Source organism: Ceratina calcarata, unplaced genomic scaffold, assembly GCF_001652005.2.
Source record: "Ceratina calcarata isolate Rehan_Ccalc_2016 unplaced genomic scaffold, ASM165200v1 scaffold178.2, whole genome shotgun sequence".
Taxonomy (NCBI): domain Eukaryota; kingdom Metazoa; phylum Arthropoda; class Insecta; order Hymenoptera; family Apidae; genus Ceratina; species Ceratina calcarata.
Window position 1 is genome coordinate 59,664 of NW_017139212.1, and position 17,638 is coordinate 77,301.

A 17,638-nucleotide genomic window follows, 5' to 3' on the forward strand; every position below is an offset into this window, starting at 1 on the left:
ATTTATATTCGTAAGATTTTTCTTTGGATGAATATAACTTTCAAACGAGCTTCAATCATATATATATGTATAATAATAATGGAATCATGGATCATTACCATTACATGAAATCAAATGGAACACAATCGTTTGTATCGAGTGTGTGTCGCTTTGCGTGCCAAAAGCAACTTGTACAATAATTTTTGGTAATGAAAAGACATTGATATTCGTCGCTCGCCTATTTATATAATTAATATTATCAATCATTTTCTTATTTTCCATATCGAATAGATTATCTCCTATTCTGCTTATAACTATTCGATCAAATTGTTAGACGCCTCCAATTAATAAGCATCATGATCAGTATTGGAGTAATTAACTTTTGTCATTCAAATCGCTGCATTTTATTATTTGGAACATGAACAGCATTACATAATTCTTATATCGCTTTTATTGCATTCTTGTACTTTGTAGGTATTTACTGTTAACTGTATTGAGTTTGTGTATTTAAATCAGATGATAATTGATTAAAGCTGGAATCAAACCGATTGTAACAGTTACGAGCGACAACGTAATGTTCAACGCTGGTCGTAAGAAACGTGTATCAAACGATCATTCACGTACTTAAGTTTTAACAATCGGAACAATTTGAGCAGTTACCGCATTACGCGCTCTAGGTATTTAATGTACCAGATATTTTTATAAATAATATTCTTCGGGTCACTGTAACTCGCGCGATGATGCAATGACAGGAAAAAGGGCGAAGTTGATTCAGCTAACGTGTCTGAAAATTATGGACAGTTCGAAACAGGCGTTAAATAGAAAAATGTCATATTTTGAATAAGATTTATACGCACTATATTCGTGTCTATCCATAAACTAAATGTTCATGTAAATCACTATGAAAACTTACTGTTTACGATTTACGGGGTCCTCTAAACGATAACTGCACGTGAAGCTGAAAAAGCGTAGCTGATGATCCAGCGAGGTCTTTCCAATAAATTAAAATTTAATTGTACTGATTACAGTACCAATTACGCATTGCTATTGTATATATGTATATTAATCGGCAATGTTCTTCTAATTGTGTGTATGTGTGTAATTTTATTTCGGGTATACCAGAAATAGAAATTGTAGTAACAGCGATAGCAATTTAGTAATATCGTTTGTATAAATAGGTAATGTTAATTCAAAGTTGTTGATCAATGTCCAACGAAATTAGAAATGCTTTCATTGTCATTTTTCATGAATTTAGTTAAATTGCGTTTTGCTGAAGACAGAAGGTTTTTTTCGTCGTGCTATTTTCGAAATCCGAACTGTGAATCTGAATCTTCAGAGGCCTATCGCTTGCAATACTGCTACAGTGATAGTAATACTTCGGAACTCTGAACATAAATAAATTATCGGGGTTGTAATAATAGCATAAAGAATATTAAGTGCGGGATACGTAGGATATTATTTTGTGGGTGAGAATCGTCATGGTTGTTTGCGATGTACTTTATTCACCAAAAGGATTAGTATATAGTTATCAATATGATACGATATCTATATAAATATATTTGTGTAAAATGCGTGTTTTCCGGTCAGTTCAAATATTATTATTATAGTACATGTAGCGTACGATGTAACGTTAAGATGCAGAATTGATATTACAAGAGAAATTTTCGTTTAAAATCAATGGATGACTTATAATTAGAAATATTTTGTTTCCAGTGTGAGCGCATTATCAATCAGACGGTGTGTGGTTGTTGAAAACTTTCATAATTAAGGAAAATTTCTTACAGACTTCTAATTAGAGAATTAAATGTCGTAAATGCGGAAACAGAATATTTCCCAGTTTGTTAGTAGTCATTTTAGTTAAATCGGGGTAGAAGTACGTATAAGAAAATAGAATGGAGGCGAAAGGGAATAAAAATGAAATAAGGAATAAAAATTATATTTTTCCAACATTCAGTTGCAACTATTCACTGCGCCCGCCCGATTAGACATCAACGCTTATAACGCTTTGTACATATATATTTATTCGTCGCTACATTTCTTAGATATTGTATGAGGGATGCTGGCTTACGTCGTGTTAACAATTCGAAGTATGTCGCTTCAAGGGACCACAGAATATGGACAAATAATAAATCCTACGGAATCGCATTTTACATTCTCATCGTTAATTCCCACATCAATTATTTACAACAATATTATTAGCATTCGCATGTGCATTTATATCCGTTTACATTAAAAATGAACATATATTTAATCCGATGATAAACTATATATTTAATAAATATATTCTTTAATTTATAATACGTACGAATTTCTCCTAGTTTTAATTGTTATTTACGAAATTGTTTACTATATTTGCTGCACTTTCTTTTAAACGGTTTTACAGGCTTCGAGTCGCCCTCGTTGGTCTCTGGTTTGCTTTTAATGTTCTTTTTCGCCGATTCATTAGCCATAGACTTCATCCCTTTGCTTCGAACCAGCAATCTGACGTTCCTTCTAGGAGATTTTTTCTTACTCTTAATCTTTTTCTTCGTCTTGCGTTTCTTCTTACGATCCATATTAGCTATTATCGCTTCCGTGTTGGCGGACACTTTTATCTTCGGCTGTTGAGTAGCAACGTTGACCCTCACGTACAAATCGTACATAACGTCCCCGCAAAATTCACCGAAGCAGTATTCCTCGCCACACTCCGTGCAAGTTTTCACGCTACTTTCGATTATCCCAATTCGGTTTTTACTACGTCTAATGGGGCTTATGGTTGACCGTCGCTCTTTAGCAATTGTTCGCGCTTCCAGCTTTCCCATTTCCACCTGAGACGCAACGAGTGTAAAGTACAATGAGGAGAGAAAGATACAACAGATTGGAATAAAATAAATACCAGTCTGGAAAACAGCTCCTCGTCTTGTCTATGCTTTGGTCTGATAGGCGTTAACATTCTCCAGTCGATAGCGACCTGTTGCAGTTCACTAAGATTTAAACCTCTCATGTCTGGCGGCACCGGATTTCCGTAATTCCATTCCTTCCCAAACGCTTTCAATTCTTTTCTAGTCGGCTTCCATGAAAATTCTTTGTCGCGTACCTTCGCATCTTCTTTCTTCACCTGTGCCAATGAGGAGACGTCTTTATTTCAGTATATCTCTTATAGATCCCTTGAATCTTATTAACTATTTCCATGATTCGGACTTTTTCGGTTTTAATTTTAAACTCGGGGCAATTCTCTAGAAGTTGCCGAAACTCCTCCTGAGAGTTACAGGTCGCTTTGCTTAGATCGGGTAATAAATTCGCATCCTTCTTATCATCTCTGAGGAGATCGTCCAATTGGAAGGCCATTATTTACATCTGCAATCCAAGAAAAACGTTCAAGTCTCATTTTTCAATAGACAATTCCTCGTGTTCTCTGCGAGATCTCACTTTCTACAAAACTGAAACGAAAGAAACGGAAACTCGAAACAAAAAACGCGGTAGCTTGTTTGATCTTTGTTAATAAATTTCGGATGCGGCGGGAGAGATCAGGCATCTCTCAGAATTCCATTCCAACTGTTTCATTAAAAGGCCCTAAAAAATAAACTTTAATCATAAAACGAGCAGACACATAAACTGTTTATTTTATTATTAAACGAATTATTACACGTACGTTTTTCAAGGTGGACAGCTTAGACAAGATCTCGTTTCCGCACCAGACATCGTAATTTTTATTTTGCGAATCGCTAACGTTGCTAGACTCATCAATATGATCGTTGCCCAACGTAGCTTTATCGTTTTCATCATATTTATTTTCTTCGATAGTAAGTCTTCCGTTTTTATCGATTCGGAGCGGTATAACGGAATTCAGACTATCCATTGAAAGATCTGCATCGTAATTATCGACCTTCGCCTTTGGTCTGTTTAATGTTCGTATCTTAGATTTAACATTTATAAATTTCCTTCTATCGGGAGACGGGGATCTATATAAGTAAAGGAGACGATTAATCATCTGTTATAATCTTATACTACAATCGCGAGTTAATAAGAATCTTATCTACCTCGAGCGTTCGTCGCTAGATTCTATTTGACGTCTCCTCATACGCAATCGTCGTTGATAGTGAGGATCTTTCTCACTTTGCGTGCGATATCGAGTTCCCGGTCTAAGAAATATATGCGATTTATTTGAACACTTTTTATAAATGATAAGGCTGTCAAAATCTACCTGTTAGCATTCCACTGGGGTCTGGACTCGATAGTCCTTCTGGGTTGAGATTTTGATCGAGGTAAACATTTTACAACAATTTCTTCGGTCGAACCATTGTTACTCCTTGTAAATGAACAAATAAAAGCTGTAGCACCGTAAAATTTAATAATTCTCAAGCGCTCCGATATCAATATATCTCCAAATAATCAGATATAAAGTTAAACAGGCTCAAATTGCGTCAAGAGAGAACACGTGGATTCGTGCAAAGAGAAATAAAAAGAAAAATGATTGTAGCATGCATTATAAAAAAAGTGCGTGAAAAAATAGAATCTCGGCAAACTGAAATGAAACAATAATTACCGCTTCTATTTGCAAGACAGAAGAATAATATCCTCTACGACTCTCCGTGTTTTGAAGTGATTCAACGGATCATGTTACGACTCACTTTTCAATATCCCTTTTACTAGCATTCGCTGCATCCTTGTGATCCTTCAACGAGACCTCCTTAACAGCCAAGTCCTGCATCTTCTCCCGAAACTCCTGGAGGTCGCTTTCTACGTCTGTCTGCGTGCCGAAATCGCGGCCAGTGACTCTGTACTTGCTCGGCGTGAGCAGCCTGTTCTCCACGATCGTGGACGAAGAATTCGGAGTCCAGCTCGAATTCCCGACACGGTGCACGAAGGTATTCAAACCTACAGATAAATTATTGTTCGAGGCATCGAATTTCCTCGGCGACGGGCTCAGCACCAGATTGACCAACTGTAAATTCGCCTTATTGAGCAGTTCGGGATCTTCAAGTCGACCGCTCAGAACGATCGCCACGTCTTTGCTAACGGGCACTTGAACTGGCTTCGGATCATCGGTATCTTGTTTCGACGTAGTCGAGGAATTGTTATCGCTAATAGTAATAATACTGCCATCACTGCTTCCTTTATTATTCCGCGTCTCCACATCATCACGTTTATCCTTAATGTCGTCATTACTGAGAGATACGTTTTGTTGACTTCTAGCGCTTAGACAACTATGATCGAATTGGCCTTCGTTCGACACTTTCGATTCGCAGCTTCTTTCTGTAATATCGTCGCACTTTTCATATTTCCGCCGGTTCTTTTTTTGTTCCTTCGCCAAACGTTCTGCCGCCTCTAAAACTTCGCGCATCGCCTGCTCCTGCCGCGACTTAGCTGCTTCCCGTTCTTTCAATCGTTTCTGCTCTTCTTCGAATCTAGCAGAGAAATAATTTTGATCAATCGCAGGAGAGAGAGAGGAATGGAAGTTTGATGAATACCTTTCTTTTTCTTTCTCCCTTTCTCGTTTAATCCGTTCTTCTTCCAGTCGTTCCTCTTTGAGCTTTCGCTCCTTTTCTTCCTTCCTCTGACGATCCTTCTCCTCAAGCTGTTTCTTAATGGCGTTCTGAAGCTCCAGAGCTTTTTGTCGTTTTGCTTCTCGTTCTTGAAGGATACTAGCGTCGACGGGAATATTTTGACCACGTAGATACGTCTTATTATCAGGTCCGATCGAGCCTATCGTCGAACTGTCTGAACTGCTCGCACTTTCGTGATTAATAACCAGAACCTTGGGAAAGATCAATCCGGAATATTATAAATGTCAAAAAATTCCTTTAAAACTAAACCTACTCTGCACCGGTTTTAAGGATGTATTAGCTATACGGTCAATCCCGAAAGTTTATGTACTTTAGAAAAACGCATTTCCTATGATCAAAAAGAAATCAGACGACGGACGAACAATGAAAAGAGCTTACTTGTTAACGTNTTCTTCTATAAGAAATAAAAAGAAAACTAAATTCGTATTGTTAAAATTCTAATTATTATTTAAGTTTCTACACCAGATTGCATTTAAATATAACAAATATAAATGTAGTATATTAGTATATAAAAACTGTCAGTAGGTTTAGTGTTAATTGAGCTTAGTGAGCAGGTGTGCAATTATTTAGTTATTTGTACAATCGTACTTGACTCGACTGTCCTAATCTTGCCAGCCATGAGGGTGTCGGTGGATCCCTTTGTGTAGTCTCCTGACCCCAGACACTGCCCCACCTTGGCCTGTTGAGTTCGCCTATCCTACCATCAGACAATCGCCTTGACGGTGGTAACGAACTCTCAGGTGTTGCGTGATAAGGATTCTGCCACGTCTTCTCGGACATTTCCGCTCCCGGCGGTTTGCAACCGGGTAACAGCGCTGCCATAAAGAGAAAGCGTTTGCTAGCAAAAATCTAAAAAATTACTGAAGTACTTGCAACGAAATTTAGACTGCAGCTTTTTTATTCTGGAGCGTCACGGGGTGTACATATTTCTTTCTGTCAATTACTCAGCGTATCTTAATAATCGTAAAAATCGATACGTTTTTAAAATAAAGTCTCTCAGAAGGAATATTTTTCATACTTCCATATGTGGGAGTAAAAGCCTCAATGCTGTAAGTCACTCATCAGCCAAATTGACTTACACTACGAATGCTAATACATGAAATCCTAACTCGTCTAACATATGGTGACAGCATAATGTAGGCACGTTAACAGAATAGCTATACCGTTTCCGGAATCTCCCAATTTCGGAAAGTGAATTACAGTACTATGACTTTTACATCTTTATTACAGTGACTTGAGCTGCAACGGAAGAAAATACGCGAACGAGTCTATACTAATAATTATATAATTTGATTTTAAATTAAATACATTTTTAATTTCTAAAAATTCCGTGTACCAGCTTACCTCCTTTCGCAGATACCGGTACGTCTATAGAGTCACTGGCGTAACCGGAAGTCTCTCCCTCGCGTTCCTCCCCCTGCGAGCCGTAATGATTAATTTTCGAATTCTCGTAACGATCGCAAAGTCTACGCGGTTTCTCGGAATGATAGTGCAAACCCTCTGCGGCGAAGTCCCGTTGCTGCCCCTAGGAATACGAAAGAACGGATTTATCGTAGACGATAAAAGCGTTCGCGTGACGAAAGCACAATTTTCTTCTTCTCATCAATCTTGAAGTCGTGCTTCCTTTAACGTGACCGTCTACGTATGTATGAGTCCATTGAATATGATCGTTGTGCCAGTACGAGACAGGACCGACAGATCGTAATGGGGTTCGGTATTGATTCGCAAGATTTATGGTTGCTGTTCGCTATCTTATTTTAGGATGAATTGTGAGCATGATTCTTATTCTTATCTGCGTTTAAAATTGATTTTAAATTTACCCTATGTCAACCGATTATTTTAACGATGTATCCTATATTTGGTACAAGTGTCCCTGAGAAACTTGGTCACTATAACTACCATACATTATGTATAGATAAATTATAGGCTGGACTAGGGGTGAATGAACTTTAATTTCAAGATAACAATCAATTTGCCGGCCTGCCGTATATAGAGCACATACGTAGACTGCTATGTAGAGTACATGACTCTTAAATTTTTTATATAGGTACAGGTAGTTAGTAGGTAGTTATTAATACAATCTCGAAACGGCACTTAAAAGCTCGTTCTCATTTGTTATTCTGTCGTCGTATAGAACAGCTATTAGAATAAATTGTATGTGTGCACTGAATATGTAAGAGCGGAGTAATATAACGGTAGGAAAGTGGAACAGTGTTACGTTACGAATAATTCAATCCAGCGTCTAGAAATAGTGACTTTATGTATAAGAATGTTCGCATTTTAAAATGATGTGTTTTATAATAGGAATTTAAATGAAATTATCGTTTTTTAAGTACGTGTACATAAATTCGTTAAATAAACGAACCTGGCACAGATATTGCTGCTGATCCTTGCTGTAAATCGGCGGCAAACTCGGGCTTCTGTGCCTGATTTGCGGCGCTTCCGGTTGTTCGTGCAGATTTATCAAACTACCACCGTTGCAGTCCAGACACTTTAGGCTCGGGTCACCGTTCCCGGAACTCTCTGTCGCCAAACTCTTCAGGCTGACGGTGCTTCCGTAATGTCCAGTAGCACGGAAGGGTTTCGAGGACGATCGCTTGTCCTTGATTTCCGCCAAAGACATTCTTGAGCCACTTGGATACGTTCTGCGTTACGCGTTTCGTTAATCGCGTCGCAGTGCGAAAGTTCGATTTACGATCGAATCGATATAAGCCTGGCTAGCTTCGAATGTGTTCTCTAGGTGTAACTAGTCTAATGCGTAAAGGATGTATTGGCTACACAGTCAGTCCCAAAAATTTATGTATCTTAGAAAAACGCATTTCCTATAAAAAGAAATCAGACGACGGAAGAACAATGATTTTGCATAAAAAAAGTTTACTTGTTAACATTCAATTGGTTTTTAAACAATAAAAATTGATGGAATTTGCAAATTTTAAGTCACTATAATTTTTCAAAAAACCCGTGAATTGATTAAAAATTTTTCAGATAGCTTTTTAATAGTAATAGAAATCTATAATAACAAATTGAACATGCTAGCATTGTTTAAGTATACAGCCTATACATCCTTAAGTGTGAGAGTTTTTGTATGACGAGGCCGTAGATACCTAAGCTAATGGCGATCGAAAGTTTTATTCCAAGATACATGAGTCAATAGTATTCTGATTAAAATTGCGAGAGTTGTAAGAAATGGAGTGCCTCGACCTGTATTCTCATTCTTAAGCTGTTCAACGTAGTCCTTGGAAACTGATACTTATTTTTATTAATGCTTACCGGATGTTGGTGCGGATATTCGTGTTATTTTTCAAAAGACCCCAACTTCCACCAAGACGTGCCATTTCTTCTGCAGAATGAAATATTGTTTTCCTTCGGACTATTGCCATACAGTGCTGTTCACTCGAATTGCCTCGAGTAGCCCATATTATTTTTTCGTAGGAAATTGTATGTGATATGAATAAAATAATATAAATATGTAAAACGATGAAACCATTTGAAGACTAAAATAAGTATGGGATCGTGCATTCGAATTTAATTATTATTACAAATTACCTCGCTCTCTCGCCCACTGGATTCTCTTCTGTTCCACCAACGAGATTCTGCCGATCATATTCGGCGCGCGGCGCGTTTCGCGCGAGAAAAGAAAATTGTTCACCGTGAGAAAACGCAACGAAAAAAAAAAAGGGTAACCGGGGACCTACATCGATCAAACCTTTCTTTAACGATAACGCGCGCCGATTTTACCTAATCCCACCGTTTTTCGGTCTTCGAGCAACGATGAACCATCCGCTCTTCCGGTGCGTCGCGAATTCCGGCAAGGAACGATCGAGTTCGAGACCCTTGAACGTCAGAAGACGTTCCTCGGGTTCATCGCAGGTCGTGTCAATATTTGAGACTGCGGTAGACCTGCACGGCCGTACAAGGTTTAGCCTGGCTCGTACATATATATACGCATACATATGTATGTATGTATTATGTACCCTGTATTAAACGCGAAAGGAACGCGCGGTCGCGATTCGATCGCGCGCCACGTTTCTATGGGAACAATCGTGAATCAACCACGGAACCTTTTGCCCGACTGTCAGGGTCGATAATATTGACCGGTTAGGCAAGATAAGGGATAATGACCTTTAGCCATCTATTTGACGGTCAGAGATCGCATCTTCAACGCAACAAATGTGGATACATCGCCCCAGAGATAAAGCGTTACAAATCGTTAGTTGCAGACTTAAGATTAAATGAGGTGTTAAATAAAACCAATGAGAAAGCATTCTTTTAATAAAACATGTTTCTTCAAATGCGCTCAAATACATAGAGAAGGTGAGCCGCGCTAAAAAGTATCCCTTGTATTAGAGAGAGAGAAAAGATCGGCGGCACCGTCTGTCCTTGTCGTCCATGCGCCATTAGAGGACAGACGCGCTTCCGGTTCTTCCTCTCTCTCTCTTTCTATCGCGAGACGTTTTTCCTTGCAGAGGTCCATATCCCGCGAAACGCGATTATGAACATGCGGCGTGAACAAAACCTGGACTGTTGTACCGTTTTCAATGTCTAATCTTTGGAAACGATAAAAGCGAAGAACTACAATATAGAATAATAATTTTTGTGGCTTAAATTGTATACGGATTAATAAATGAATGTAAACGAATCTTAGAATTTTTATTTCACAATCCTTATCGAACCGAACGTAACGTTCAGAGATTTTCGTATTTTAATTATACTTCAGGATTAACTAATCAATATCTACAAATATAAAAATATATGAACGCTCCTGTGGGTTATTCGGTCAGAATCACGACTTCCGATTCCGATATATCTCAAACTCAAACTCAAACTTAAAGCTCAACGCATGCGGCATGCTCACGTAACCTAAGCGTAAACGATTAAGCTTGTCCGTGTGTTGCGAATATATTGAAGCAATTCGAGCATTATATGAACAATTGAACAAGTATATCTGTTCGAAAATACAGAGTACAATGGTGAACATCGTGAAACACATAACAGATTGTTATTACGACCCTTTCAAATGGTACGTTTAACTAATCTTTCAATTTTATTTCGATAGCCTAAAAGGAATGTATTTTTTGAATGACTTAATTCGAGTATTATATTATATTTAATAAAGTATGTCAAGTGTCTTCAGCATTGACTATTATTGTATCGAACTGGTTGGGAATAAGTAATATCGATTTTCAGTGATAAGAATATCTTCTGATCGTTCGAATGCATTTACTTGCCTTTTGATTATTCATTTTTTATTATATCTTTTATCAATGAGACAATATGAATGTAACTTACTATGTTATCGAGTACTAAAATTGATTGATGAGTGAAACATTATTATAAACATATTTTTTCTAATAAATTGTCTGTATTCAATAATTAAGTTCATTTTAGATAGTCGCATAGATGTGAGAGAATGGACTGAACGTCCAATGTATTGCTTGTAAAGTATTATTGTTAATTATAAAAGTTAGAGAACATGCTATGGTGGAGTTTCTGTTTCTGTCTTTTTTATATGATAATAAAAAAAATACTTTCATTTTCTTCTTTTCAACTGCCAAATCTCAAATCTCCCATTTGTCGGCTCAGTCTACTCTCATATGTCTATCGATATTCGTATCTACATACTTATAAAGCCTTTTATTCGTAGGTCAGTAGTAAAAAGCATTGCACTATTTGCAGTAGGTGTAAAAATTGCCGTCGACTGCAAAGGAATGAATCTAATGCCGCCAATTCCTTAAAAAGGAATTATTAAAATATTACATCGTACATATATCTACCTGTTACCTCCATTTTATTTCTATGTACAAACTTGTTTTTAAAATAATGTATACATATGTATGTTTTCCTCATTTTATAAGTACACTTTTTGTAACTATAATTTGAATCTGTATATAGATGACATCATTAATACATTTCATAGCAATAGTATGTACATTTACATGATTAACGTATTGTAATATGTATAAACCATTTTGATTACGTCTTCATTAATGTGCATTGTACTTGAGAACTTTATATTCTGAAATATACTGATAAAGAAATATGTTTTCATTTATTTCATTTCTATCTTTCTAATCAGATCAAAACAGTATTAAAACTCTGCTTTTGTAGAGGGCATTATGAAATAAATACACATTACAAAAAAGAAAATCTAAATTATATATTTTTAACATTGTGTAGCTAATTTGCGGCTAAGTTGTTACTGTTTCCGAGCACTACTTTTCTTAGCTACGTTAATACGAGGAAAATGAAAAATGGAGTTACTCGACTTTCATAATGAACGGCTCAAATGTAATTTACCGTAGATCGTGGTAACTGGAGTTTAATCCTTTTCTTTATTTTTTTCTTTATTATTTACATACCAAAGACATTGTAAACGTTTTCAGTTCCAGTTGAATGCGTCTTTGTTCTAGCGTTAGGGGAAATCTACCAATTCAAGGAAAATGATACATAGATTACGTGCTAAACAAATAATGAATATTTGGCGAGACGATTTCTGAAACAAAATTGACGCATATTCCGTTCTCGACTAAACATTAATTTGCGTCGCAATATCGTATGTGAGTGAATAATATGAACGATGAAGGTAGATATAGAGAAAATGATTAAATTAACTTCGACACATGTATAACGCGAAGTTCGATTATTATAGGTCATGTGAGACACCGTGTCAAAAATATTTCTGTATACTATGCTCCTTGTTCGATTTCAGGTAAGTCTAAAATTTCTCCAACGAATTCGGCGACGTTCGTTTCCTTTTTGGCATGCTCTGTGATGAAATCAAGCTCCAATAATTGATTGTAATTTGGACGGGCAGTATAATTTTTCATCAAACTGGAAATTTATGATAATTGTTGTTAATTAAATACATAGCACTGTAATATGTGAATAATATTTTAAGCGATTTTTCCAAATACATAGATATGTCACTTTCTTCATGAATTTAATATAGAGATGTAAGAAAAAATGTTCCAAACACAAGCTAGGTTTCAAGAAGCATATATGTATACTTACGATCACTATTTAACATCATTAATACATAACGTGGCTCTATTCGATACCATATAAACGTAAAAAATAATGAAATTTACCACTTATTGATGAATTCTTCGAAACTGGCTGAGAACTTGCCAGCAGGTAATTTTGGTGCTTCGTCTTTAACAACTTGTTTCAGTTGTTCAAATGGCGTACCCCACGACTCGTACGGAAATTTCCCCGTTGCTAGTTCAACGAGAGATATACCTAATGACCAAACATCAGATCGGATGTCGTACTGTGAAGGGTTACCCGACGGATCTATCCTTTCTGGCTGAAAAAAAGTTTCGATTGCAGAATTTATTTAATAGACAGTAAGGTAAACGTTCCAATTTCTATTCGCGTCACAATGAATTAGATATTCAATCTACGTGGTATATAAAATAAGTTAGAAAGTTACGCACAGCCATGTACGGTTTGCAGCCAGCATCGATAGTTTTGGCAACAGAATCTACGAGGTAACCGGAAATACCAAAGTCACAGATCTTGACTTCCCCTTTGCGGTTGATTAAAATATTACTAGGTTTTACATCCCTGTGGATCACTCGCAGTTGCGAATATAGGTAATGCAATGCACTTACTACCTAGAAACCAAATTTTAATTGCAATTATGCTGGTTAATAAATGTTGTACGTGGAGCATAAAACTATACACAATGGCGAAAGTGAATGTATATGCAATGATGAACTTTGAAAAAAATTCGCGGTCTATTTATTTAGATTTAGGTTTTCTAAAAATGTATGTATGCATGAAAACATTTATAATTTGATTTCCTCTTACTGCGAAAGCAATTTTCCCTAAAATATCTTCAGGAATGGAACGGCCATGTTGGTACACTTTCGTGTAAAATTTATCCAGGCTCATGTCCATCACTTCCATGTGTCTTTGTTCTAGCGTTAGGGGAAATCTACCAATTCAAGGAAAATGATACATAGATTACGTGCTAAACAAATAATGAATATTTGGCGAGACGATTTCTGAAACAAAATTGACGCATATTCCGTTCTCGACTAAACATTAATTTGCGTCGCAATATCGTATGTGAGTGAATAATATGAACGATGAAGGTAGATATAGAGAAAATGATTAAATTAACTTCGACACATGTATAACGCGAAGTTCGATTATTATAGGTCATGTGAGACACCGTGTCAAAAATATTTCTGTATACTATGCTCCTTGTTCGATTTCAGGTAAGTCTAAAATTTCTCCAACGAATTCGGCGACGTTCGTTTCCTTTTTGGCATGCTCTGTGATGAAATCAAGCTCCAATAATTGATTGTAATTTGGACGGGCAGTATAATTTTTCATCAAACTGGAAATTTATGATAATTGTTGTTAATTAAATACATAGCACTGTAATATGTGAATAATATTTTAAGCGATTTTTCCAAATACATAGATATGTCACTTTCTTCATGAATTTAATATAGAGATGTAAGAAAAAATGTTCCAAACACAAGCTAGGTTTCAAGAAGCATATATGTATACTTACGATCACTATTTAACATCATTAATACATAACGTGGCTCTATTCGATACCATATAAACGTAAAAAATAATGAAATTTACCACTTATTGATGAATTCTTCGAAACTGGCTGAGAACTTGCCAGCAGGTAATTTTGGTGCTTCGTCTTTAACAACTTGTTTCAGTTGTTCAAATGGCGTACCCCACGACTCGTACGGAAATTTCCCCGTTGCTAGTTCAACGAGAGATATACCTAATGACCAAACATCAGATCGGATGTCGTACTGTGAAGGGTTACCCGACGGATCTATCCTTTCTGGCTGAAAAAAAGTTTCGATTGCAGAATTTATTTAATAGACAGTAAGGTAAACGTTCCAATTTCTATTCGCGTCACAATGAATTAGATATTCAATCTACGTGGTATATAAAATAAGTTAGAAAGTTACGCACAGCCATGTACGGTTTGCAGCCAGCATCGATAGTTTTGGCAACAGAATCTACGAGGTAACCGGAAATACCAAAGTCACAGATCTTGACTTCCCCTTTGCGGTTGATTAAAATATTACTAGGTTTTACATCCCTGTGGATCACTCGCAGTTGCGAATATAGGTAATGCAATGCACTTACTACCTAGAAACCAAATTTTAATTGCAATTATGCTGGTTAATAAATGTTGTACGTGGAGCATAAAACTATACACAATGGCGAAAGTGAATGTATATGCAATGATGAACTTTGAAAAAAATTCGCGGTCTATTTATTTAGATTTAGGTTTTCTAAAAATGTATGTATGCATGAAAACATTTATAATTTGATTTCCTCTTACTGCGAAAGCAATTTTCCCTAAAATATCTTCAGGAATGGAACGGCCATGTTGGTACACTTTCGTGTAAAATTTATCCAGGCTCATGTCCATCACTTCCATGCATATCCATACATCCCCTTCCCTGAACAACGCTCCATAAAATTGGACCGTGTATAAGCACGCCGAGCTGCGCATAGAAATGTCCAAATCCATGAGTAGACGCTTTTGTTCCTGTGTATTAACTGTCACAGCTATTCTCTAGAGAACGAATGCAATAAATAAATTATGAAATCCATTATTCTGCTTATTTAATTTTATCGATAAGACTGATACAACTAAAACCTTAATCAAGGAATTGATTTGCTTGTATGCTAAGAAAGTAGTTATATTGGATCGATAAAAATTGAAAGATTGAAATACGCTTAGAATTTAAAACATTAAAGGCAATATTTAAGTTTGAGCAATCTATTAAAATGAATTTTTGCGATTACTAAGAATAATGTTAATTGTATCACTCTTCCCTTAAGCCATTCGACGATCGCTGAGTATAAATAATACCTTAACTGCCATTATAGTACCACTTTGCTTATGCCGCACTTTATCCACGATACCATAGGCACCACGTCCAAGAATACAGATCGTTTCTAAATCATCTGCCTCTACCACAAACGTTTTATCACCTATAGTTATTGTAGTCCTCTTGTCCAAATTCCTTGGCGGGGTGCTACGATGTACAAATATTATCATTCATGTTACAATTGTAATGAACTGATTCATGATGATAGTTCATAGATTACAACGTATTTAATTTGTAATTACTACTTCATATGTACATATGCTTCTAACTATACCATAGAAAAGATTTTCACACATTCATAGTCTAAGATTTAAAGGAATTAGTGTAAAAAAACAATATACAGGGTGATCCACCTAAATATAGCCACCAATATTTAGATGGACCAAGTAACAAGTTTATTTTGTAAACTGTATATATGTACATACTTTGTAAGCTGTATGATCATATAAACTATTGATTCATCAAGAGGTGTCTAAAAATGGAGTTCTAGTATACTTGATGTTAATTTAACATTGATAGTGATTATTGATATTGTTTTAATTTTATGTTGTACATACACAGGTAGAGGTGCTTCTTCAGAGACCTGCAACTTCAAGTTTCTCTTTCCTCGACGTAAAGCCATGGTGCAATGGACAAGTGATAAATAATATTAGGCGTAAATATAATGGTAGACGAAATTGAATACAATACATATTCAACTAAATTGTAACGAACGCTCCGACACGTATCCTGCAAAGTATTTCAACTTGTGTAAAAATCGTTAAGGATTACAGGTTATGTAATGATTGTGATGTATAGATAAACACGACTAAGCTGATGAAAGGAATTAAACGTTTCCAAGTTCGATCGTAAACTGGTTAAAACTAATTCATATCTTACCTTACTAATAACATGATGACACTGTAAATACAATGACAATGATCAAATTTGAAACGTCCACTACTCGTACACGAAGTTTTCAGCAGTTTTCAGTAAAATAAATTTTCACTGAAGTAGTCACTTGAAATTGCTCGCAAAAGCCGATACAGTTTCAAAAGTTCGAAATCCTTACTGAACATTCGGAACGAAAACAGAGAAAAATTGCACGAACTATTTCATTAATTTAAAGGAAATATAATTAAAAATTCATTGAAAATTTAATACACAGCTAAATATTCTAAGAAAAGAGTTTTATACTCTGTTACGTTACGGCTGAATCGGCTTTCAACTTCATTCCGTGAGTTGCCAGCTCCACGTGACGAGAATTCTCGAAACTAATCTATGAATACGAATTATAAAATTATTCTAATAATGCGATAAGCCTGATCATAATAAATTTATCAATCAATCATCGAACTCTTAATCAACTCAAGAAACTAGTAGCTCGTTTAGCGTTTATATAGGTTTACCTTATGGTTTACCATACGCCTACTTTTTCGCGGGCAGGTCCTCTTCTTTAACCGTAACTTTTAAAAATGACGGTAATATAATTACATGTGCGTTCGAGGGTTTTGCATTTTCAGATGTAACAAGGAAATAAAGAGATTTCATAATTACAGCATTTAAGACTCCAATTTTATCTATCCGGCTACCTGTTTAAAATGTAATCATATAATTATTTAGAAGAATAAGAATGCTTTTATCGATTTTATTTTATTTGACTCATTATTACATACATAATAGATAGTAATTCTTGATTCCATCACGCAAGGTTTACGATAAATACATACGTTACAAGTGGCCTACATATAAGAAGAATATCGATACTGTACGTCTGCTAATTTACATCTGCTTACTTACGTTAGTTTCAAAACGGTTGATTGAACAGACAAAACAATTGAAACATCAAACACGAAAAGTTACTTATCGTTACAGAGAGAGAGAGAGTGTGTGTGTCTGTGTATGTGTGTGTGTTTTTCAAATATACCTATTTATGCACTTATGTGTATATTAAACAATTACAAAGGCTCCTTTACAAATACGACGGGTATCCAATATTTACATATACCTACGTTATTACCTCTGTTACCGCTATAATTTACAAAATAACGCAGCGAACTTCGAAAATTATAAGAATCCTCTGTAATATCGAGTTGATATATTTTTTAAAAATTGTCCAATTCTCCGTAGCACGGTAAATATGTACGATTAGAAACAAAATAATGGCAAGTGAGAAAACCGTTTGCAATATTATTCTTGTTTGGTTGTTGTTCCCTAATACAATTGGCACTTGATGGTCAGAACGTGGAG

The 17,638-nt window shown here is 35.9% G+C and overlaps 3 protein-coding genes and 1 long non-coding RNA gene across 8 annotated transcripts; 1 reads left to right on the forward strand and 3 right to left on the reverse strand.

The window, feature by feature from the left end:
- Positions 1 to 1,977: 1,977 nt before the first annotated feature.
- On the reverse strand, positions 1,978 to 3,567 carry LOC108632857 (uncharacterized). 2 transcript variants are annotated; one of them, XM_026810841.1, is made up of 4 exons: positions 3,388 to 3,452; positions 3,160 to 3,315; positions 2,855 to 3,076; positions 1,978 to 2,786 (listed from the first exon to the last, which is right to left on the reverse strand). In XM_026810841.1, the coding sequence occupies exons 2-4, from the start codon at positions 3,304 to 3,306 to the stop codon at positions 2,307 to 2,309; spliced, it is 849 nt and encodes a 282-aa protein (XP_026666642.1). In that variant the 5' UTR covers positions 3,307 to 3,315; positions 3,388 to 3,452; the 3' UTR covers positions 1,978 to 2,306. The 2 variants fall into 2 exon arrangements, with proteins under 2 accessions (XP_026666642.1, XP_017893177.1); XM_018037688.2 differs by having other exon boundaries at positions 3,160 to 3,567.
- On the reverse strand, positions 3,438 to 9,938 carry LOC108632856 (myb-like protein X). 3 transcript variants are annotated; one of them, XM_026810840.1, is made up of 11 exons: positions 9,072 to 9,938; positions 8,796 to 8,865; positions 7,891 to 8,170; positions 6,870 to 7,050; positions 6,114 to 6,340; positions 5,430 to 5,716; positions 4,590 to 5,366; positions 4,163 to 4,267; positions 3,999 to 4,100; positions 3,611 to 3,920; positions 3,438 to 3,531 (listed from the first exon to the last, which is right to left on the reverse strand). In XM_026810840.1, exons 1-11 carry the CDS (start codon positions 9,127 to 9,129, stop codon positions 3,457 to 3,459), a joined length of 2,472 nt encoding a protein of 823 aa, XP_026666641.1. In that variant the 5' UTR covers positions 9,130 to 9,938; the 3' UTR covers positions 3,438 to 3,456. The 3 variants fall into 3 exon arrangements, with proteins under 3 accessions (XP_026666641.1, XP_026666640.1, XP_026666639.1); XM_026810839.1 differs by having other exon boundaries at positions 4,590 to 5,716; positions 8,796 to 8,862; XM_026810838.1 differs by having other exon boundaries at positions 4,590 to 5,716.
- Positions 9,939 to 10,360: 422 nt separating this feature from the next.
- Positions 10,361 to 11,765, forward strand: LOC108632920 (uncharacterized). Its single transcript, XR_001916988.2, has 2 exons — positions 10,361 to 10,545; positions 11,170 to 11,765. It is a non-coding gene; the product is annotated as an uncharacterized LOC108632920 (long non-coding RNA).
- Positions 11,663 to 16,624, reverse strand: lic (dual specificity mitogen-activated protein kinase kinase lic). 2 transcript variants are annotated; one of them, XM_018037799.2, is made up of 8 exons: positions 16,289 to 16,624; positions 15,967 to 16,138; positions 15,391 to 15,556; positions 14,953 to 15,090; positions 13,338 to 13,436; positions 12,962 to 13,141; positions 12,614 to 12,831; positions 11,663 to 12,356 (listed from the first exon to the last, which is right to left on the reverse strand). In XM_018037799.2, the coding sequence occupies exons 2-8, from the start codon at positions 16,029 to 16,031 to the stop codon at positions 12,212 to 12,214; spliced, it is 1,011 nt and encodes a 336-aa protein (XP_017893288.1). In that variant the 5' UTR covers positions 16,032 to 16,138; positions 16,289 to 16,624; the 3' UTR covers positions 11,663 to 12,211. The 2 variants fall into 2 exon arrangements, with proteins under 2 accessions (XP_017893288.1, XP_017893287.1); XM_018037798.2 differs by lacking the exons at positions 11,663 to 12,356; positions 12,614 to 12,831; positions 12,962 to 13,141; positions 13,338 to 13,436 and adding exons at positions 13,445 to 13,872; positions 14,130 to 14,347; positions 14,478 to 14,657 and having other exon boundaries at positions 14,854 to 15,090; positions 16,289 to 16,623.
- Between the last annotated feature and the right edge of the window lie 1,014 nt (positions 16,625 to 17,638).

Excerpts from the sequence above, each read along its gene's own strand:
- LOC108632857 (XM_018037688.2), bottom strand. The coding sequence starts at position 3,306 with ATGGCCTTCCAATTGGACGATCTCCTCAGAGATGATAAGAAGGATGCG. Across the intron at positions 3,077-3,159 it reads TTAAAATTAAAACCGAAAAA|GTGAAGAAAGAAGATGCGAA; the intron begins GTCCGAATCATG and ends TCATTGGCACAG. Across the intron at positions 2,787-2,854 it reads AGGAGCTGTTTTCCAGACTG|GTGGAAATGGGAAAGCTGGA; the intron begins GTATTTATTTTA and ends GTTGCGTCTCAG.
- LOC108632856 (XM_026810838.1), bottom strand. The coding sequence starts at position 9,129 with ATGATCGGCAGAATCTCGTTGGTGGAACAGAAGAGAATCCAGTGGGCG. Across the intron at positions 7,051-7,890 it reads AGCAGCAATATCTGTGCCAG|GGGCAGCAACGGGACTTCGC; the intron begins GTTCGTTTATTT and ends TCGTATTCCTAG. Across the intron at positions 3,532-3,610 it reads AGCTGTCCACCTTGAAAAAC|GGCCTTTTAATGAAACAGTT; the intron begins GTACGTGTAATA and ends TTTATTTTTTAG.
- lic (XM_018037799.2), bottom strand. The coding sequence starts at position 16,031 with ATGGCTTTACGTCGAGGAAAGAGAAACTTGAAGTTGCAGGTCTCTGAA. Across the intron at positions 15,091-15,390 it reads GTACTATAATGGCAGTTAAG|AGAATAGCTGTGACAGTTAA; the intron begins GTATTATTTATA and ends TTCGTTCTCTAG. Across the intron at positions 13,142-13,337 it reads TAGGGAAAATTGCTTTCGCA|GTAGTAAGTGCATTGCATTA; the intron begins GTAAGAGGAAAT and ends TTTGGTTTCTAG.